This window comes from Saccopteryx bilineata, chromosome 10, assembly GCF_036850765.1.
Source record: "Saccopteryx bilineata isolate mSacBil1 chromosome 10, mSacBil1_pri_phased_curated, whole genome shotgun sequence".
NCBI classification, from domain to species: domain Eukaryota; kingdom Metazoa; phylum Chordata; class Mammalia; order Chiroptera; family Emballonuridae; genus Saccopteryx; species Saccopteryx bilineata.
In genome coordinates, this window is record NC_089499.1 from 61,708,641 (window position 1) to 61,729,456 (window position 20,816).

The 20,816-nt window shown below is 39.9% G+C and overlaps 1 protein-coding gene across 5 annotated transcripts in view; it reads right to left on the bottom strand.

Moving 5' to 3' along the window:
• Positions 1 to 20,816, bottom strand: part of ARHGEF3 (Rho guanine nucleotide exchange factor 3) — a 381,307-nt gene that overhangs the window by 28,255 nt on the left and 332,236 nt on the right. For all 5 annotated transcript variants that reach the window (XM_066246135.1, XM_066246137.1, XM_066246136.1 and 2 more), the window contains one exon: positions 875 to 1,045. In XM_066246135.1, the coding sequence (XP_066102232.1) occupies positions 875 to 1,045 (171 nt within the window). The remainder of the gene's footprint in view (positions 1 to 874; positions 1,046 to 20,816) is intronic.

Below are 20,816 nucleotides of genomic sequence, written 5' to 3' on the forward strand. Positions count from 1 at the left end.
TCAGAAAAATACAAAATAAATAAATAAATAAATAAATAAACCTAGAAAGTTTTCAAATACTCCCTCTTCCAAAGTTAAGTTCTCCACAAAAATAGATATTACAAGGATTTCACTATATGATGCACACTTTAAGTGCTTAGCACAGCCTGGTGTGTGACAAATTCTTTTTTTTCTTTTCTTTTTTTAATCTTATTTTTATTAATTTTAATGCAGTGACATTGATAAATCAGGGTACATATGTTCAGAGAAAACATCTCCAGATTATTTTGACATTTGATTATGTTGCATACCCCTCACCCAAAGTCAAATTGTCTTCCGTCACCTTCTATCTGGTTTTCTTTGTGCCCCTCTTCTCCTCCCCACCCTCTTGCTCTCCTTCCTTGCCCCCTCCCAAACCTCCCCCCCCCCCGCCCCGTTACCATCACATTCTTGTGTGACAAATTCTCTATACAGGGTAGTATGATCATAGCCAATTAGGGATATTGATACAGAAATTTTCATTCCCTAAAAAAGTGTCCCATAAAACTGAACCAAAGTTTCATTAACTGAATATTTTAAAATATTCTAAAAGTTGCTCTCAAAATATAACAAATGATTGTGTGAACTCTATGATTCAAAATAGACACTTACCAAATCATCTTTGTATCAATAAATTCAGATTTCACATCAGTTTCTTTTTAAAGTGGGGGCCACACCCACCCAGCTGCATGCTGGTTTCTCAGTTCCTTAAAAGTTCTGACACTCCCCATTTGTCCTTTGACTACAAACGCTATGGGGCACTGATGCAGGGATGTGGTGTAGACCCCAGCCTGGCTCTTGCCTGCAGTGCATCTGCCTCTAGACACACAGCAAACTCCGTGAGTCCCAAGCCTACCTCCTGACGTTTGATTTCCTTGGAAGTAAGCATCTGATTGACGCACACATCAAAGGTCTCACTCCACAGCTTGCTGTCTCGCCGCTTGGTGCTCGAGGAAGCTGCATTTCTGGACCAGGGCCGGGGGGCGAGGATGTCAGGCCGGCTCTCACTGCGGAAGCTAATGGAACGCTTAACGATAAGAAAAACAAACTGTCATGGGGCAGCAGCAGGACGGGGTGGACCATTTGAACAGCTTCCTGTCCCTGACAGAACATAAATCAGACATTAGCAAGAAAGAGAGGACAATGCCACCAGGCCTTTGGGGGAGGAGGGCATTGTCTTGAGCCTATGTGCTAAGGAAAATTGGGCAAGGGCCACTTTATACATGGGCTGGGAGTGTCCATGACCCGGAGAAAGCACAAAACATGCACAAAGGCAGCTCTCAGACAAATGATGGCTCTACTTTTTTTCCGTTAAACATTTCCACTCCTCAGAAGAACGATTAACAGTAATGGATGTTCTTTAAAAAAATTCTGGCCAGTACTCCTGCTGTCTTCCTCCTTCTAGGAACAGAATTCCACTATCTTTGCATATCCCGTGCCTGACTCAGTTTGGTTGGAGTCCCCCTGACCTGACCAATCAGAGCACTTCTCTACCCAGGTTCTGGGAGGGCACCTGATTCCCTGAAATGTGTTACATGAGTCATAGGAAAAAGATGGAAGGACTCTTGATTCTTTTGATATTGTGAGCTCAAGAGTTAACATGAGCAGAAGTTTCCTGCAGCAACTTTCTCTGGTCACAAAGAAGAGTCTGTCTGATATAGGAGAGAATAAAGGGATACACAGAATGAAGGATGGTCAGAGACACTGATGGAGGGATGAAGGGAGGGAACAAGTTTAGTCTACACTGTTTTGAGTCCTGGGATCCCACTGTTCTTAAAGCCAGGAAGAGCCATTCTTAGACTAAGGGGCTAATACAGTGTATCCGTAAAGTCATGGTGCCCTTTTGACCGGTCACAGGAAAGCAACAAAAGACAATAGAAATGTGAAATCTGCATCAAATAAAAGGAAAACTCTCCCAGTTTCATACCTATTCAGTGCAGTTCGATGTGGGCTCATGCAGATTTTTTAGGGCTCCTTAGGTAGCTATCCCGAATAGCCTCTATAGACTTGTCACTGACTGATGGCCTACCAGAATGGGGTTTCTCCACCAAACTGCTGGTTTCCTTCAACTTCTTATCCCACCGAGTAATGTTATTCCTATGTGGTGGCGCTCCGTTATAAACGCGCCGATATTCACGTTGCACTTTGGTCATGGATTCGAATTTAGCGAGCCACAGAACACACTGAACTTTTCTCTGTACCGTCCACATCTCAACTGGCATGGCTGTGGGCTGCTCCGCTGTATACACAGTGTTACGTCATCATCTGCACATGCGCACATGCTGCCACATCATCCTACAGAAACTGGGAGGGTTTTCCTTTTATTTGGTGCAGATTTCACATTTCAATTGTCTTTTGTTGCTTTCCTGTGACCAGTCAAAAGTGCACCATGACTTTACGGACACACTGTATATTCCCCTTTCTGTTTACATTAATCTCAGTTGAGGTTTTGTCAACTTGAAAAGCACCATCTAATATACATACTAAATACCAAGCAAATGATGCCTGTCCCTGAGTTATTTTTTAATTTTCCAAAGAGGTCTCAGTAAATTTTGGGGTGGGCTAACCACAGAAAGTGCACCCTTATGGCTGAAATAGGCTACCACACTGTTTTCTCTTGACAAATCCAAATGATCAAGAAGAAAGCTAAGGGCATCATATTCAGCCTTCAGCCTAGAAGACTGCAGTACACTTACTGGAAACTGCTAAAGCAATGAGGTGTTGCTTTGCTCAAAAACCACATTCTTATTTAGCAAGTGCTCTCTGCCATGACTGTGGCTACATGTCTGTGCCATCAGTGTGAAGTTCCAGCTCTTCAGTTTGATACATAATGCCTCTTATAATCTGACCACAGTATATATATCGAGGATCACTTTCTGCCACTTACCATTTCTTTTTTTTTTTTTTTAATAAATTTTTATTAATGGTAATGGGATGACATTAATAAATCAGGGTACATATATTCAAAGAAAACATGTCTAGGTTATTTTGTCATCAAATTATGTTGCAAACCCCTCGCCCAAAGTCAGATTGTCCTCCGTCACCCTCTATCTAGTTCTCTGTGCCCCTCCCCCTCCCCCTAACTCTCTCCCTCCCTCCCTCCCATGTCCTCCCTCCCCCCCCCCCCCACCCTTGGTAACCACCACACTCTTGTCCATGTCTCTTAGTCTCATTTTTATGTTCCACCAATGTATGGAATCATGTAGTTCTTGTTTTTTTCTGATTTACTTATTTCACTCCTTATAATGTTATCAAGATCCCACCATTTTGCTGTAAATGATCTGATGTCATCATTTCTTATGGCTGAGTAGTATTCCATAGTGTATATGTGCCACATCTTCTTTATCCAGTCTTCTATTGAAGGGCTTTTTGGTTGTTTCCATGTCTTGGCCACTGTGAACAGTGCTGCAATGAACATGGGGCTACATGTGTCTTCACGTATCAATGTTTCTGAGGTTTTGGGGTATATACCCAGTAGAGGGATTGCTGGGTCATAAGGTAGTTCCATTTGCAGTTTTTTGAGGAACCACCATACTTTCCTCCATAATGGTTGTACTACTTTACAGTCCCACCAACAGTGAATGAGGGTTCCTTTTTCTCCACAGCCTCTCCAACATTTGCTATTACCCGTCTTGTTGATAATAGCTAATCTAACAGGAGTGAGGTGGTATCTCATTGTAGTTTTGATTTGCATTTCTCTAATAACTAATGAAGCTGAGCATCTTTTCATATATCTGTTGGCCATTTGTATCTCTTCCTGGGAGAAGTGTCTGTTCATGTCCTCTTCCCATTTTTTAATTGGATTGTTTGTTTGTTTGTTGTTGAGTTTTATGAGTTCTTTGTAAATTTTGGATATTAGGCCCTTATCTGAGCTGTCGTTTGAAAATATCAGTTCCCATATAGTTGGCTGTCTGTTTATTTTGATATCAGTTTCTCTTGCTGAGCAAAAACTTTTAATTCTGATGTAGTCCCATTCATTTATCTTTGCCTTCACTTCTCTTGCCATTGGAGTCAAGTTCATAAAATGTTCTTTAAAACCCAGGTCCATGATTTTAGTACCTATGTCTTCTTCTATGTACTTTATTGTTTCAGGTCTTATATTTAGGTCTTTGATCCATTTTGAATTAATTTTAGTACACGGGGACAGGCTGTAGTCGAGTTTCATTCTTTTGCATGTGGCTTTCCAGTTTTCCCAACACCATTTGTTGAAGAGGCTTTTTTTTCTCCATTGTGTGTTGTTGGCCCCTTTATCAAAGATTATTTGACCATATATATGTGGTTTTATTTCTGGGCTTTCTATTCTGTTCCATTGGTCTGAGTGTCTATTTTTTTGCCAATACCATGCTGTTTTGATTATCGTGGCCCTATAATATAGTTTAAAGTCAGGTATTGTAATGCCTCCAGCTTCATTCTTTTTCCTTAGGATTGTTTTGGCTATTCGGGGTTTTTTATAGTTCCATATAAATCTGATGATTTTTTGTTCCATTTCTTTAAAAAATCTCATAGGGATTTTGATGGGAATTGCATTAAATTTGTATATTGCTTTGGGTAATATGGCCATTTTAATTATATTTATTCTTCCTATCCAAGAACAAGGAATATTTTTCCATCTCATTGTATCTTTTTCGATTTCCCTTAGACAAGACAGGGTTGTCCACTCTCTCCACTCTTATTCAACGTGGTGCTAGAAGTTCTGGCCAGAGCAATCAGACAAGACAAAGAAATAAAAGGCATCCATATCGGAAAAGAAGAAGTAAAGCTATCACTTTTTGCTGATGATATGATCCTATACATCGAAAACCCGAAGGACTCCACAAAAAGATTATTAGAAACAATAAACCAATACAGTAAGGTCGCAGGATACAAAATTAACATACAAAAGTCCATAGCCTTTCTATATGCCAACAATGAAATATTAGAAAACGAACTCAAAAAAATAATCCCCTTCACGATTGCAACAAAAAAAATAAAATACCTAGGAATAAACATAACAAAGAACGTAAAGGACCTATATAATGAAAATTACAAAGCCACTTACCATTTCTAATCCTACTAGCTTATCTCTAGCCCTACTAGAGAATCTAGCCTGCTAGGCTATCTGCCATTCCCCAAATGCATCATGCTTTGCCATCTGCTGTGCTTATTAAAATACTATATGAACACTGTTTATGAAAAATGCACACAAGCAAAGATATAAAGGAAATGCCACCAAATTCTATCATTTTTCCTGATCACATTTTGGGTGATTTTTATTCTAGTTTACAAATTTTCATAATGCAAGAAAAATGGGTAAGTGAAAAATATAAAAGGAAAATTCCCAGGGACACAAGGTATTACCAGCAGGGAGCTATATCTGCTGGCAAGTAGCAATATAGTGTCTCAGGCTGGTTCAGGCACCCATGAGCTCCTGGGCTCATGCATGAGCTCCTGATTGCTGGACCATCCATGGGCTGGTCAAGAAAGTGCATGCTCCAAATGTGCAATTCACAATTAGTACCTTGCAAATCCTTGTGATCGCTTGAAAACAGGCCCTTATAAAATAGGATCAGACTAATGCTAACAGATCCCCAGCACTCAGAAGCAATTAGCCACAGGCACAGAAAGGTCAAAACAAGCAAAGTGAGTCATCAAATAACTCATGCATCTCAGTTAGTGGTTCTGATGCCAGCCTGAGTGGGGAGAATGGGGGAGGGGTGGAAGGGGAGAATTAAAACACAAAGAGAGGCACACACAAAAAAGATTCAGAATGAAAGACATTTTCCACTTTCACTTGAGACAATGAACCTTCCACCTGTTAGTTTCAGTGCCTGACCAACTTCAAACACCTCTCTCCTTCCCTACCACCAGTTTGTAAGTAATGTATGCTAACTTTAAATTTTCATACATTACAAAACTATATAAAATTAAGTACAAATCTCCTCATTTTTTCCAAGTCCACATCCCAGAAATAAATGCTATTGAGTTTGTTCTAGATCTTGTCAAACCTTTTCTATACATTTGTTAACAGTCACAGAAAACACAATGTTTTCTCTTTTCATTCAACAATATGTCTTTCCATGTTAGTATATAAGATTCACTCTTTAAAAACTAACTTATTGAGGTGAAATTTACATAACATAAAATTAACCATTTTTCAAGTGAACAATTCAGTTGCCTTTAGTAGACTCACAATGTTGTACAACCATCACCTTTATCTAGTTCCAAACCATTTCCATCACCCAAAGACACTTATTCCTCTTAATGGCTGCAGAGTTAGCATTCCATGGTCTATGTGGACCATATGGATTCAATCAGACTTCAAATGATGGACACTGAAATCGTTTCTAGTGTCTGGCTATTACAAAAACTGCCTCAGTGAACATTCTTTTTATGTATTTGTGATGGTATTTCTATAAGATAGATTTCTTAAGTAGAAGTCCTTGGTCTAAGAAGTATTAACATTTTAACATTTCCTTTGTACTTGACCTCCAAACAGTCTGTCCCCAGAAAGCTATATGGCATGTTAGTAAGTACACTTCTTCAAGACTCTCATCAACAGGATATTATTATCAACCTAATAGAAAAAACAAGTATAATTCCTTAATTTCAATTTCACGTTCTGAATGTAAGATTGAGAATATTTTCATGTATTTATTGAAAAGTTTCCCAGAGAGTTGGAAACTTTCTTCTGTTGCAGTCTGAGGGAAATAAAGGGGCATGAGCTATACCACATGAGCTCTATTCTATTTCTAAGAATTCCTTGTTTTATGTTTCCTTAGTGATTGCTGGGCTTGGGTAGCACAGGGGAAGGGATGGAGGATGTCACAGAGGGGCCATTATATGCCTGACCAAGCTTAGCACTTCTGACGAGTTCTCTCCAATCTTCACAACCACCCTGCAACGCAGGAGTTTACTCCCATTTTATGATGAGGAAACTGAAGCTTAGGGAGGCTAAGGTACGTGTCCAGGCAGGATTCAAAACCAGACCTGTTTGGATCCAACCTCAGCTCTTTCTACTGTGGGGGCTGTACCTGCTGTTTACATGCATTGTGGGGAAGTTTCAGTGACATGGGACCCAGCCTTCTAGGAGTTTAAATCTAGTTAAGAAGAGGAAATGCATTTGTTCATTTGTTGTAGGAATAATGACTGAGTGGCTCTTTGACCAATCAAACTTCAGATTCACACTTTTAGTTAGGCTGGGTTAAAAGGTTTTGTCTTTTTTAAATTCCACTTAGAAAGGGGAAGAATCCCAAAGAAGAAATAAAGAATGTTGGTCAGGTATGTGGTCAACAGCTGGCTGGTCCTGGGGACAGCTCACAGCCACTAAGCCACTGACCACACACCACAACCTACACCTCTATCAGTCATTAATATAACTGGGCACAATTAGACAAGAGGATTGAAACTGGGGGAGGAACATTTGACTACTGCTAGAGAAAAGTCATGTTCTTTCAGTGTCCCTGACACTTCCCATCCTCCCCTTTTCTATGCTATTTTTCTCTTTATTTTCTACTATGTAACATATGATATCACTTACTGTTTGTTTCTGGTATATCTGTTTCCTCCCAATAGAAGGTAAGCACCATGAAGACAAGGATATCTATCTGTTCCGTTCACCAATGGATTCATCAGCAACGGGCAAGGTAGGACCTCCCCAGCCTGCCTAATGAATGAATGGCATGCTGTATGTGCTGGTACTATGAGGCAAGCTTTAGAGCCCTGCTATACCCACGAGGTAAGGATTTCTACCCATTTTACAGATGGGAAACTTGAGTCTCAGAGAGAGTGTGACATTTGCTCAAAGTCATGCAGCCAATGAATAGTGCTCAAGAATTTCAATCAAGTCAATGGTGTACTCAGAATGACATGCAGGTCTGGTCTAGTTCAGTCCATCCCCCGACCCCCTCCCCACTACCAGTTTTTAACCAATATCCTACCCTGCTTTCCCTAAGGCAAGGTTCAAGTGTGCCAAATAAAGGAGTTTCAGGCTACTTCTCAGTTCATGGCAGGAATTCTCTATCTTGCTACCACTAACATTTTGGACCAGAAATTTATTTCTTGTGAGGAGCTGCCCTGTGCATCTTTCGATGTTCTCCAGTATCCTTACCTCTAACTGCTAGAGGACAGTAGTGCTCCACCCTGGCTATGACAACCTGAACATCTCTAGATGTTGCCGAATGTCCTCTGGGGTGAGAGACACTGCTCCATGGTGACCAGGAGAGGCTCACCACAAAGTGATGGTCCCAGCCTTGAGAAGGATTGCACGCAAAATAGAAATACAAACACAGATGCCCCGTGAGTAGGGAGTATGGCAGGGAGGGGCGGTTCTGGGACTGAAATGAAAAATGTTCCAGGACAAGCAAGAGTTTCCATGAGTGAATGTGGCATAGCAAATGAATCAAAACCCCAAAGCTCATGAGTACTGGCAGCTAAAATAACAATGGCCATAGCAAGCCCTGATAGTGCAGATTTAGGAAATGGGTGCTCATGCTTATGCCTGGGTGGGGACGTGGAAAAGAGGCTGCAGGTGCAAAGGGGACTGTCTGTCAGGTCCCTTACATGTGTCAGAGGAAATGTACACCCAGAGCTTAGGCATGATGGAACAGATTTGGTTTGTTCACACTGCCTGTTCAGCAGGGTGCTCCCTCATCCTTTTCCAAAAGAAACAGAAGGTCTCTCCAGCCAAAGAGAACATGCTACAAAAAAGAGTTCCAGCCAGGGAAATTCTTTGTGCTTACCATTGCTATTTTGTGACAGATGGTTTATTATTAAATGGATTGCAAGTCAGGGTGGGGCTGTCAGAGGAAAGCACATTCCTATATTGCTACAATGGGTTACAACAAAATGTACAGTGGCTACAGCTGGGATCAGGAAATGTTCTCCAACAGCACACTGGAGGAGTCTATCATGTAGAGCTTGATTAGAGCGATTAACTTAAATTGACAACACCTCTCAGCTGTGTGGCCTCCATCACACTTGACCTTCATGCTAATCCTGGGAGAGGCACTGGGCAGGTTCTTGTATTTTGCCCCATTTCAATAGATGAGAAATCCAAGCATCAGGGGACTGATGTGACTGGCACAAGGTTAAGTGTTGGAACAGGAACTGAGCCCAGTGGATTTAGGTTAAGAAAACAGGCCATGGAGTAAAACAGACATGGCTTCAAGTCAACTCAATAGCTGAGGGACCTTAGAAAAATGAATCGCTTTGGGTCTCAGTTTCCTTCTGTGTAAAAGGGGCATGGTAAAAAGTATCTCACAGAGTTATAGTGAGGATAAGAAAAAGTACGTCAAGGGTTTAGCCAGGTGCCTGGTACTTGGGTCAGTAGGAAATGGGTGTTCCCTATCATTGTTATTACACCACTGACTGCCCTACCACCATTAGTGCTTATGTATACATGTTTCCATTCATTAGCAAACCGCAGATGCAGCTCTGAACTACTTGGACCAAACAGCAACTTGAAAGACCTTCACTAGGATAAATTAACAGGAGGAGAAAACCCTTCAGCAGCACAGTGTTGCTGATAAAGGCAAAAGCTCTGGAAATAGCCTAAAATGACCAACAATAGGGGTGAAATAAATTACAGTGTAGCCGTAAAATGGAACATTATATAGTTGTTAAAAACATTCTTTTAGAGAAAAATGTAATGATAATGGATGGGAAGGCCTCGCATGCAGAGTTAAGAGAAGGAAGATCCCTGTTTAAGTACAAAATGTTAATAGGCGGCACCCAGATGGTGAGATGATGGCCGATTTTTATTTACATCTTCATACTTCTCTACATTTATAGGGTGGGGCATACATAGGTTTATAGTTGTTTATATGGGAAATAATACAATAATTAATAAATAATAATGTAAGAATAAATTATTGCACTACAACTGTAAGCCTACTTTTGCCCCATGTTGTGTTTTCAAGATTTTCCATAATGAAGAGATATTAACTAAGAAAAATCAAAACCGGTAGACAAAACCAGCAAGACCATGAACACTAAGTTTGAAATGATGCTATAAACACATAAAATCACATATATAGAACCTGGTTCAGATTAATACACATTAACAACATGGTAAAAAGGCCAATTCAAAATCAATAAATGTCAAACTCTACAGACACACTGCAAGGAGAAACCTTTCTGTAGTTGGGAGAGATTCTGAGTAGATGAATGAAAAGCTGAAGAAAGTACTTTATAATTTGCTTACTGCAAGCCAAAAAATAGGATGCCCTTCAGAGGCCTGGGGCACCAGTCCAACCTCTTCATTGGTCACCAGTAAATGGCTTTTGCACACTAATATTAATGATAAAATATTCCAAGAGCTAAAATGGCAATGATGACTGTCCCCAGCACACAGGGAAATAGAGAGGGAGAATCAACAGCGAAGTGGGATGACCCAGACTAACAGTCTGGCCATTATTTTTAGATTCTGGCTAACTGCAGGCTTTCTTATGACCAACTGACTTTCTGCAAAAGCCTACTGCAGGAAAGGCGCTGTGAAAACTCTGCAGAATCCCAGCTCCTACACTTTTTGGCTATGTGATTTTGGGCACATTTTTCAACCTTCAGGTTTCTCCCCTATTGAGTGGTGATGAATCCTACCTTGTATTGTTATGGAGGAGAGGAAATGAAGCTGTGAAGATAATACTGTACATGGCACCTGGCTCGTTGTAAATACTCAACTAATGGAGTTGTTATTACTAAATAAAAATTGACAAGTTTTCAATTGTAATAGTCAACTGTTACAATGGTTTAACAAATATTTTCAGGAATAGTAAAGATTGGCAGAAAGTCAGGAGTTCCTCTTGACATGAAATATAAGTTGTTTCTCAGCTATATCCTTACCTTCCAGATGGCAAGGCAGTGTGGTTTGTGTGGTCACAACACACACACAAACCCTTGTTTCTGCATCTGCCAAATAACTCGGACTAAAGATTTTTGTCAGGTATAGAAACTGTATGACCTTGCCTGACTGGTGGTGGTGCAGTGGATAGAGCTTTGACCTGGGATACTGAGGTCCCAGGTTCAAAACTCTGAGGTCACCAGCATGAGCACAGGCTCATCTGGCCTGAGCACAGGCTCAATGGCTTGAGTGTGGGATAATCAACACAATCCCAAGGTCGCTGACTTGAGCAAGGGGTCACTGGCTCAGCTTGAGCTTCCCCGGTCAAGGCACATATGAGAAGCAATCAATGAACAACTAAAGTGTTACAGGTACGAGTTGATGCTTCTCATCTCTCTCCCTTCCTGTCTGTTTGTATGTCTCAAAGAAAAAAAAAAAGAAAAAGACAAAGAAAAAAGAAATAAAGTGTATGACATCGCCTTGGACCAAGGGACTAAGTGTATGGTTCCTAGAGAAGAAAGTCGTCGTTTCAGCTCATGGAAATTAAACAAATATGTTTGGGTACTTTCCTACTTAATGCCCATGCCTAGATGCTATCATCTTCTCTCCTTCCTCAATTCTGATATGCCCTCTCTCCCCTTCTTCCCCATCAGCTCTGAGCCATTCTAGGCCCAAAATAAATCCTTCCACCCTTCCTTTAATCTCTGTTCCTAGGTCACTACTAAGTGTCCCCTCTCCCATATTTATCGTATAAGATTTTCATATCTTACACATTTTTATCAAGTTGCAAAGGTAATATATAATTACAGGGTGGGGCAAAGTAGATTTACAGTTACTTATATGAAAATAATACAATAATTAATAAACACAAGAATAAACTGTTTCATGTTCTCACAACTGTAAACCTATAACTTTTGCCTCATTTTGTATTTTAAAAATTCAAGCATGACAGAAATACATAACATAAAAATCAAAAGCAAATAGTCTCAGCCTTTGTATTCATTCTCTACTAGTCATTCTATGTAATGGGGGAAAAGGAGGACAACACAAGATAGAAAACAAAAGAACCATAAAAATCTCCTATAATGGTATTCCCAAGAGATAACCAGTATCAAAAATTTGATGATGGTTTTTCCTGTATATATTATAGGTGTGTATGATTAATTGAGATAAAATGGTTTTGAACTTCCTGGGATTTTTCTTTCACTTAATAACATATCTTTTTACAGACCTGAAGATGGCAGCGGAATAGGCAGATGCACAACCACCCAGCTCTCACCACCAAACTGGAATACAAATCAATTTAGGAAAAATCAGCAGGAAAAACCAACTCTGGACTACAAGAACAGCTCTCAAAAACCAAGGAGCAAAGAAGAAGCCACAACAAACCTGGTAGGGAGCGCCTGAATCTCCCCTGCTTACAGGAACGGAGTGGGGGGGGTGAGGCTGAGAGCCCAGAGGGGATCTCACTCCAGGGAAAAGAGCAGAAAATACTGCTCACAGCCACTTGCCTGGCGACCAGGGAGCGAGGTGTGTTGAAAAGACCAGCTTATCTCCCAAGTGGTAAGGAAAGAGAGAGGGACAGACTGTGAGGGGCTAAGGAATGCAAGAGACGATCTAAAAAAAAGCTGACTCATCGGTGCTGGAGGAGGCCATAGCTGGGGGAGGGACTGATCCTTCCCCACAAAACAGTACTGAATTGCTTCCAGATCAGAGATCTCCAGACATCTCTCCAGCTCCAATCAGTGCAACAAGACACAGCTGAAAACAAGAAGTGGGGAGGAGGGGCAGTAACTCAGGTCTCCATGGAGATCTGAGATACACCTCCCCCTACTGAAGCTGAGAAAACACCCTGCTCCAGAGAGATTAGTTGGTGGAAGAGGCCTTCAGAGTCTCAGGTGACACACACCACATTCCTGGATACAGTTTAAAGGAAGCCCCCTGCTGAGATCAGTAAACAAGACTATCACCTGTTAAGAAAACAAACAAATCAAGAATTCAAAGCTGCCTAAATCCGAAAGTGGATTACAAATAATAGCTGATACCAACCCAAGAAGACCTAGAAATAACACAACTGAAAACTGGAGGCAGACAACACCAAGCCTAGACTCAACCAACTCTACAAACAAAACACAGACAATGAGAAGACAAAAAAGTGCAGTCCAAATGAAACCTTCAGGAGATGAACTGAGTGATATGGAAATAATCAAACTTCCAGATGCAGAGTTCAAAATAATGATTGTAAGGATGCTTAGGGATCTTAAAACAACAATGGATGGTCATCATGAACACCTAAATAAAGAAATAGCAAGTATAAAAAAGAATCAGTCGGAGATGACAAATACAATATCAGAAATAAAGACCACAATGGAAGGAATTAAAAACAGGATAGATAGAGCTAGGATTGAATCAGCGAGTTGGAGGACAACTGGAATGAAGGCATGAAAGCAGAGAAGAAAAAAGAAAAGAGACTCAAAAAGTATGAGGAAACTCTTAGAGAGCTCTGTGACAACATGAAGAGAAATAACATCCACATCATAGGGGTTCCTGAAGAAGAAGAAAAAGAACAAGGGATAGAGACTTTGTTCAATCATATCATAGCTGAAAACTTCCCTAAATTAATGCAGGAGAAACTCTCACACAAGTTCAAGAAGCACAGAGGACTCCATTAAAGAGAAACCCAAAGAAACCTACAACCAGACACATCATAATTAAAATACCAAAGCTAAGCGATAAAGAGAAAATATTAAAAGCTGCAAGAGAAAAAAAGCTATCACCTACAAAGGAGCCCCCATAAGGATGACATCTAACTTCTCAACAGAAACACTTGAGGCCAGAAGGGAATGGCAAGAAATATTCAAAGTAATGCAGAACAAGAACCTACAACCAAGACTACTTTATCCGGCAAGGCTATCGTTTAAAATTGAAGGAGAAATAAAAAGCTTCCCAGACAAAAAACAACTCAAGGAATTCATTACAACCAAACCAAGGCCGCAGGAAATGTTAAGGGGCCTGTTGTAAAGAGATCAAAGTGGGAAAAATATAGCAAAAAAGGAATACAGCTTTAAAGAATAAAATGGCAATAAACAACTACATATCAATAATAACCTTATATGTAAATGGAATAAATGACCCAATCAAAAGACACAGGGTAGCTGCGTGGATAAGAAAATAGGACCCGTACATATGCTGTCTACAAGAGACACACCTTAAAACAAAAGATACACATAGATTGTAGGTAAAAGGATGGAAAAAACATTTCATGCAAATGGAAATGAAAAAAAAGCTGGGGTAGCAATACTTATATCAGACAAATTGGACTTTAAAACAAAGGATATAGTAAGAGATAAAGAAGGTCACTACATAATGATAAAGGGAGTAATCCAACAGGAAGAGATAACTATTATAAATATCTATGCACCTAATATAGGAGCACCTAAATATATAAAGCAGACTTTGATGGATTTAAAGGGCGAGATCAACAGCAATACTATAATAGTAGGGGATTTCAATACCCCACTAACATCACTAGATACATCCTCAAGAAAGAAAATTAAAGAAACAGCAGACTTATTGGACACACTAGATCAACTCGATTTAATAGATATCTTCAGAACCTTTCACCCTAAAGAAGCAGAATATACATTCTTTCAAGTGCTCATGGTACATTCTCTAGGATAGACTACATGTTAGGGCACAAAAGTGGTCTCAACAAATTTAAGAAGATTGAAATCATATCAAGCACTTTCTCTGATCACAACGGCATGAAACTAGATATGAACCACAACAGAAAAGCTCAAAAATTCTCAAACATATGGTAACTAAATAGCAGGTTGTTAAATAACGAATGGATTAAGAATGAGATCAAAGAAGAAATAAAAAAATTCCTAGAAACGAATGACAATGAGCATACAACAACTCAAACTTTATGGGACACAGCAAAAGCAGTACTGAGAGGGAAGGTCATAGCACTACAGGCACACTTTAAGAAGCTAGAAAAAGCTCAAATAAACAACCTAACCCTGCACCTAAAAGAACTAGAAAAAGAACAGCAAGTAAAGCCCAAATGTAGTAGAAGGAAGGAAATAATAAAGATCAGAGCAGAAATAAATGACATAGAGGCTAAAGAAACAATACACAGGATCAATGAAACTAGGAGCTGGTTCTTTGAAAAGGTAAACAAGATTGATGAACCTTTAACTAGACTCACCAAGAAAAAGAGAGAGAGGACTCAAATAAATAAAATTAAAAATGAGAATGGAGAAATAACAACTGACACAACAGAAATACAAAATATTGTAAGAAAATACTATGAAGAACTGTATGCCAAAAAACTAGACAATCTAGATGAAATGGACAAATTCCTTGAAACATACAATCTTCCAAGAATCAATCTGGAAGAATCAGAAACCTTAAACAGACTAATTACACCAAATGAGATCCAAACAGTTATCAAAAAACTCCCAACAAAGAAAAGTCCGGGGCCTGATGGCTTCACAACTGAATTCTACCAAATATTCAAAGAAGAACTAACTCCTATCCTTCTCAAACTATTTCAAAAAATTCAAGAGGAAGGAAGACTTCCAAGCTCCTTTTATGAGGCGAGCATAATTCTGATTCCAAAACCAGGCAAAGACAACACAAAGAAAGAAAATTATAGGCCAATATCTCTGATGAATATAGATGCTAAAATACTCAACAAAATATTAGCAAACTGGACCCAACAATATATGGAAAAAATCATACATCATGATCAAGTGGGATTTATTCTGGGAAGGAAAGGCTGGTACAATATTCGTAAATCAATCAATAAGATTAATCACATAAACAAAAAGAAGGAGAAAAACAATATGATCATTTCAATAGATGCAGAAAGAGCATTTGATAAAATCCAGCACCCATTCATGATCAAAACTCTCAGCAAAGTGGGAATACAGGGAACATACCTCAACATGATAAAAGACATCTATGACAAACCCACAGCCAACATCATACTCAATGGGCAAAAATTAAAAGCAATCCCATTAAGATCAGGAACAAGGCAGGGGTGCCCCCTTTCACCACTCTTATTTAACATAGTCCAGGAAGTCCTAGCCACAGCAATCAGACAAGAAGAAGAAATAAAAGGTATTCAAGTTGGAAAAGAAGAAGTAAAACTATCATTATTTGCAGATGATATGATATTGTATATAGAAAACCCTAAAGTCTCAGTCAAAAAACTACTGGACCTGATAAATGAATTCAGCAAAGTGGCAGGATATAAAATCAATACTCAGAAATCAGAGGCATTTTTATACGCCAACAATGAACAGTCAGAAAGAGAAATTAAGGAAACAATCCCCTTCACTATTACAACCAAAAAAATAAAGTACCTTGGAGTAAACTTAACCAAGGAGACTAAAGACTTGTACTTGGAAAATTACAAAGCATTGATAAAAAAAATCAAGGAAGATACAAACAAGTGGAAGCATATACCGTGCTCATGGTTAGGAAGAATAAACATCATTAAAATGTCTATATTACCCAAAGCAATCTATAAATTCAACGCAATGCCAATTAAAATACCAATGACATACTTTAAAGATATAGATCACATATTACAAAAATTTATATGGAACCAAAAAAGAACAGGAATAGCCTCAGCAATCTTAAAGAAGAAGAATAAAGTGGGAGGTATCACCCTTCCTGATATCAAGTTATACTACAAAGCCATTGTACTCAAAACAGCCTGGTACTGGCATAAGAACAGGCATATAGATCAATGGAACAGAACAGAGAACCCAGAAATAAACTCACAGCTCTATAGACAACTGATATTTGACAAAGGTGGTAAGGATATACAATGGAGTAAAGACAGCCTCTTTAACAAATGGTGTTGGGAAAATTGGACAGCTACCTGCAAAAAAATGAAACTAGATCACAAAAATAAACTCAAAATGGATAAAAGACTTAAATGTAGGCCGTGAAACCATAAGCATCTTAGAAGAAAACATAGGCAGTAAGCTCTCCGACATCTCTTGGAGCTATATATTTGCTGATTTATCTCCATGGGCAAGTGAAATAAAAGACAGGATAATCAAATGGGACTACATCAAACTAAAAAGCTTTTGTACAGCTAAAGACAACAAGAACAGAATAAAAAGACAAACTACACAAGGGGAGAACATATTTGACAATACGTCTGATAACGGGTTAATAACCAAAATTCATAAAGAACTTGTAAATCTCAACACCAGGAAGACAAACAATCCAATCAAAAAATGAGAAAAAGAGATGAATAGACACTTCTCCAAAGAGGACATACAGATGGCCAATAGGCATATGAAAAAATGTTCAACATCACTAATCATTAGAGAAATGCAAATTAAAACCACAAGGAGATATCACCTCACACCAGCCAGAATGGCGCTCATCAACAAAACAACACAGAATAAGTGCTGGCGAGGATGTGGAGAAAAGGGAACCCTCCTGCACTGCTGGTGGGAATGCAGACTGGCTCAGCCACTGTGGAAAACAGTATGGAGATTCCTCAAAAAACTGAAAATCGAACCGCCTTTTGACCCAGCTATCCCACTTTTAGGAATATACCCCAAGGACACCATAGAATGGCTCCAAAAGGAGAAATGCACCCCCATGTTTGTGGCAGCATTGTTCACAATAGCGAAGATCTGGAAACAGCCCAAGAGTCCGTCAGAGGACGAGTGGATTAAAAAGCTTTGGTACATATATACTATGGAATACTACTCAGCCATAAGAAATGATGATATCAGATCATTTACAATAACATGGATGGACCTTGATAACATTATACGGAGTGAAATAAGTAAATCAGAAAAAAACTAAGAACTATATGAATCCATATATAGATGGGACATAAAAATGAGACTCAGAGACATGAACAAGAATGTGATGGCACGGGGGGGGGGGGAGGGGGAGGGGGGATGGGGTGAGGAAGGAGAGAGGGGGTGGGGGAGGGGAGGGGCACAAAGAAAACCAGATAGAAGGTGACAAAAGACAAATTGACTTTGTGGGAGGGGTATACAGCACAATCAAATGTCAAAATAATCTGGAGATGTTTTCTCTCAACATATGTACCCTGATTTATCAATGTCACTGCATTAAATTTAATAATAATAAAAAAGTAAAAGAAAAAAAAAAGGAAAGAAAAAACACAGGAAGGCCTGACCCGTGGTGGCACAGTGGGTAAAGCGTCAACCTGGAATGCTAAGGTCGCCGGTTCAAAACCCTGGGCTTGCCTGGTCAAGGCACATACAGGAAGCAACTACAGGTTGATGCTTCCCGCTCCTCACCACCCTTTCTTTTTCTCTTTCCCTCTCTCTCCTTTCTCTCTAAAGTCAATAAATAAAATCTTAAAACCACAAAAAAACACATATCTTTTAATATACCAAGTAGATTTTACCCTTCTCAAGAGCAGGCATTGTCTCCTTTTTCATACTGACTACTCCTCCAGCAAGTCTAGAGAAGAATAAATAACACAGTAGATATAAGGACTAATAGTGAAGAAATCTGATATTTTTCACATTTTCTGTCATATCTGGGTTACATGAAATAATTTCCAGATCTAAGGGCCAGGGAATGGAACAATCAGAGACTGTGGTTAGTAGAAAACCTTCTTTAGCCACAGCAATCCTCCCTGAGGGGAGACGAGGTGGGGAGGGGAATAATGTTCTACTGTGAAATAGCCCAGTTATAGAAAACATTGCTAGGTGGTCACCCACTGCCAAGTCCTGAATAACCCCTAGGAAAAGTAATGGCCATTTTTTCTAGTCAGAAAATTGATAGTGACCACCAATTTTTGAGTAATGTGTATAGGCATTGTGGATACAAAGAAAAGTAAGAGACAAACTTGGCCCATGTGGAAAAGGTAAGGGGACCCTGGGAAGAGTCATCTTGTAAAGATGTCACAGCAGATGGAAAAATTGCTCAAAGGGGAGAGAGAAATGTGCCTATGAGTCTAGAATTAGTATGTGAGAACACAGAGAAGCAATTCTGTCCAGGACAGATATATGTCAAGAATAGAAGCCTAGTCTGACCAGATAGTAGTGCAGGGGATAGAGCATCAGACTAGGATGCAGAGGACCCAGGTTTGAAACCCTGAGGTCACTGGCTTGAGTGTGGGATCATAGACATGACTCTGTAGTCGCTGACTTGAGCCCAAAGGTCACTAGCTTGAAGCCCAAGGTTGCTGACTTAAGCAAGGGGTCACATGCTCAGTTGTAGCCCCCCAGTCAAGGCACATATGAGAAAGCAATCAATGAACAACTAAGGAGCCGCAACAAAGAACTGATGCTCCTCATCTCTCTCCCATCTTGCCTGTCCCAATCTGTCCCTTTCTCTGTCTCTCTGTCTCTGTCACAAAAATAAATAAATAAATAAAAGAATAGAGGCCTAACTCTCACGCTATCGAATGTCTTTAGTATTCGCACCCTTTGACCAGAATTCCACTTCTGGGAACATAATCTAAGGAAGGAAAGAAATACAGATTTGTGATCAGGATTTTTGAAGCAGTGTCATCTATCATGGTGGAAGAGTGGAAACAACTTAAATATTCATTACTAGAAGAATGATTAAATAAATTGGTATATTCTTTTGATCAAACAGTATATATATCCATTAAGGATAGAGTCTGTGAAAAATATTTAATGACATAAAAATATGTTCTCAAATTATAAGGTTATTTTATATTGTTATGACCAAAGCACCCTGGCCAGGTATGTCAGTTGGTTAGGCATTGTCCTGATACACCAAGGTTCCAGGCCTAGCACAAATCCTTCCACCCTTTTTCTACCCCGTCCCTTACACCGTAACAAAATTCTCAATGCAGCTAAATGATAACGGGAAAATAAAAATGAAAGATGAAACAAAGCAGATCAGGCAAAATGCAAAATAAATAAATAAATAAAACCAAAAGGAACAAAGAGAAATAAAGAAAATTATTTAACTTTAACAAAAGGTACAATTCCCCCAGTAGGTTACAACAATGATGAAATGGAACCTTTACATACATAACTGCAGAGACTGAAAATATGTGAGACCAAGACCAAGAGAGGCAAAAGAGAAACTGATCATCGTGGGAGGTTTCATCCAAAAGGGAACAGATCACACAAAGATAAGTCTGGACAGACTGGGAGTAACCCCAAACGAGTCTCACAGTGTGTTCTGTATGTTATACTTCGAACAACATTGGAAGGGAATTATTAAAATATTAACAGGGGTTGTTTCACAGTGGAAGGTAATACATGTTGTTTCCTCTTTTTCCTTTTCTGTATTTTTCCACCTTGAACATACACTTTAACAAAGGAAAAAAATTAAGTTCATGTTCAAAGAGGAGGGCGGGCTCAATCACAGTGTAATGAACACAGCATTCCACAGCATGCACTGGATGCAGATGGGTGCGCCAGGCGCGCACAACTGTGACGGGAGGTGCCTGGCCAATGGGCGGAAGGCGAGCCTGCCTTCCTCGTTCCACAGGAGGAGTGCATGCAGACTTCTCTCAGAGCTGGGCTGATTTTCCTCCAGAGCAGGCAAGCGGGGGCAGGCTGTGGGGGGGATTTATGGGTCCAGAGGGACCCAGACATCTGTGCTCCATCCACCTGCAACGCTAACTTCCCTGGACAGAGCAGACGAAGAGCCATGCAGATGGCTGTCCCTCTCTGACTTCCACAAATGCCGCCTTTGTGCTGAGGCCTGGGCCCTCCGTCCATATGGGGCACAAAGGAGGCAAGAGAGAGCAAGTCCTGCAGTGGCCAGCTGAGCTGCTGCAAGCACCACTCCATCTGTGACTGAGTTTTTGACCTTCTTGGAAGAGGCTGCCAGCATCGTACTCTCCTGATATCCTCCTGAGGAGCCAGAGGAAGGACTGCTAAGTGCTCCGTTATTGATTAAAGCATCGGGTTTGGGTGTTTGGGTGTTTGGGCCTGTCATTCTTCTCCTATAATAAAAGCAGCCCAACCTGAGAAAC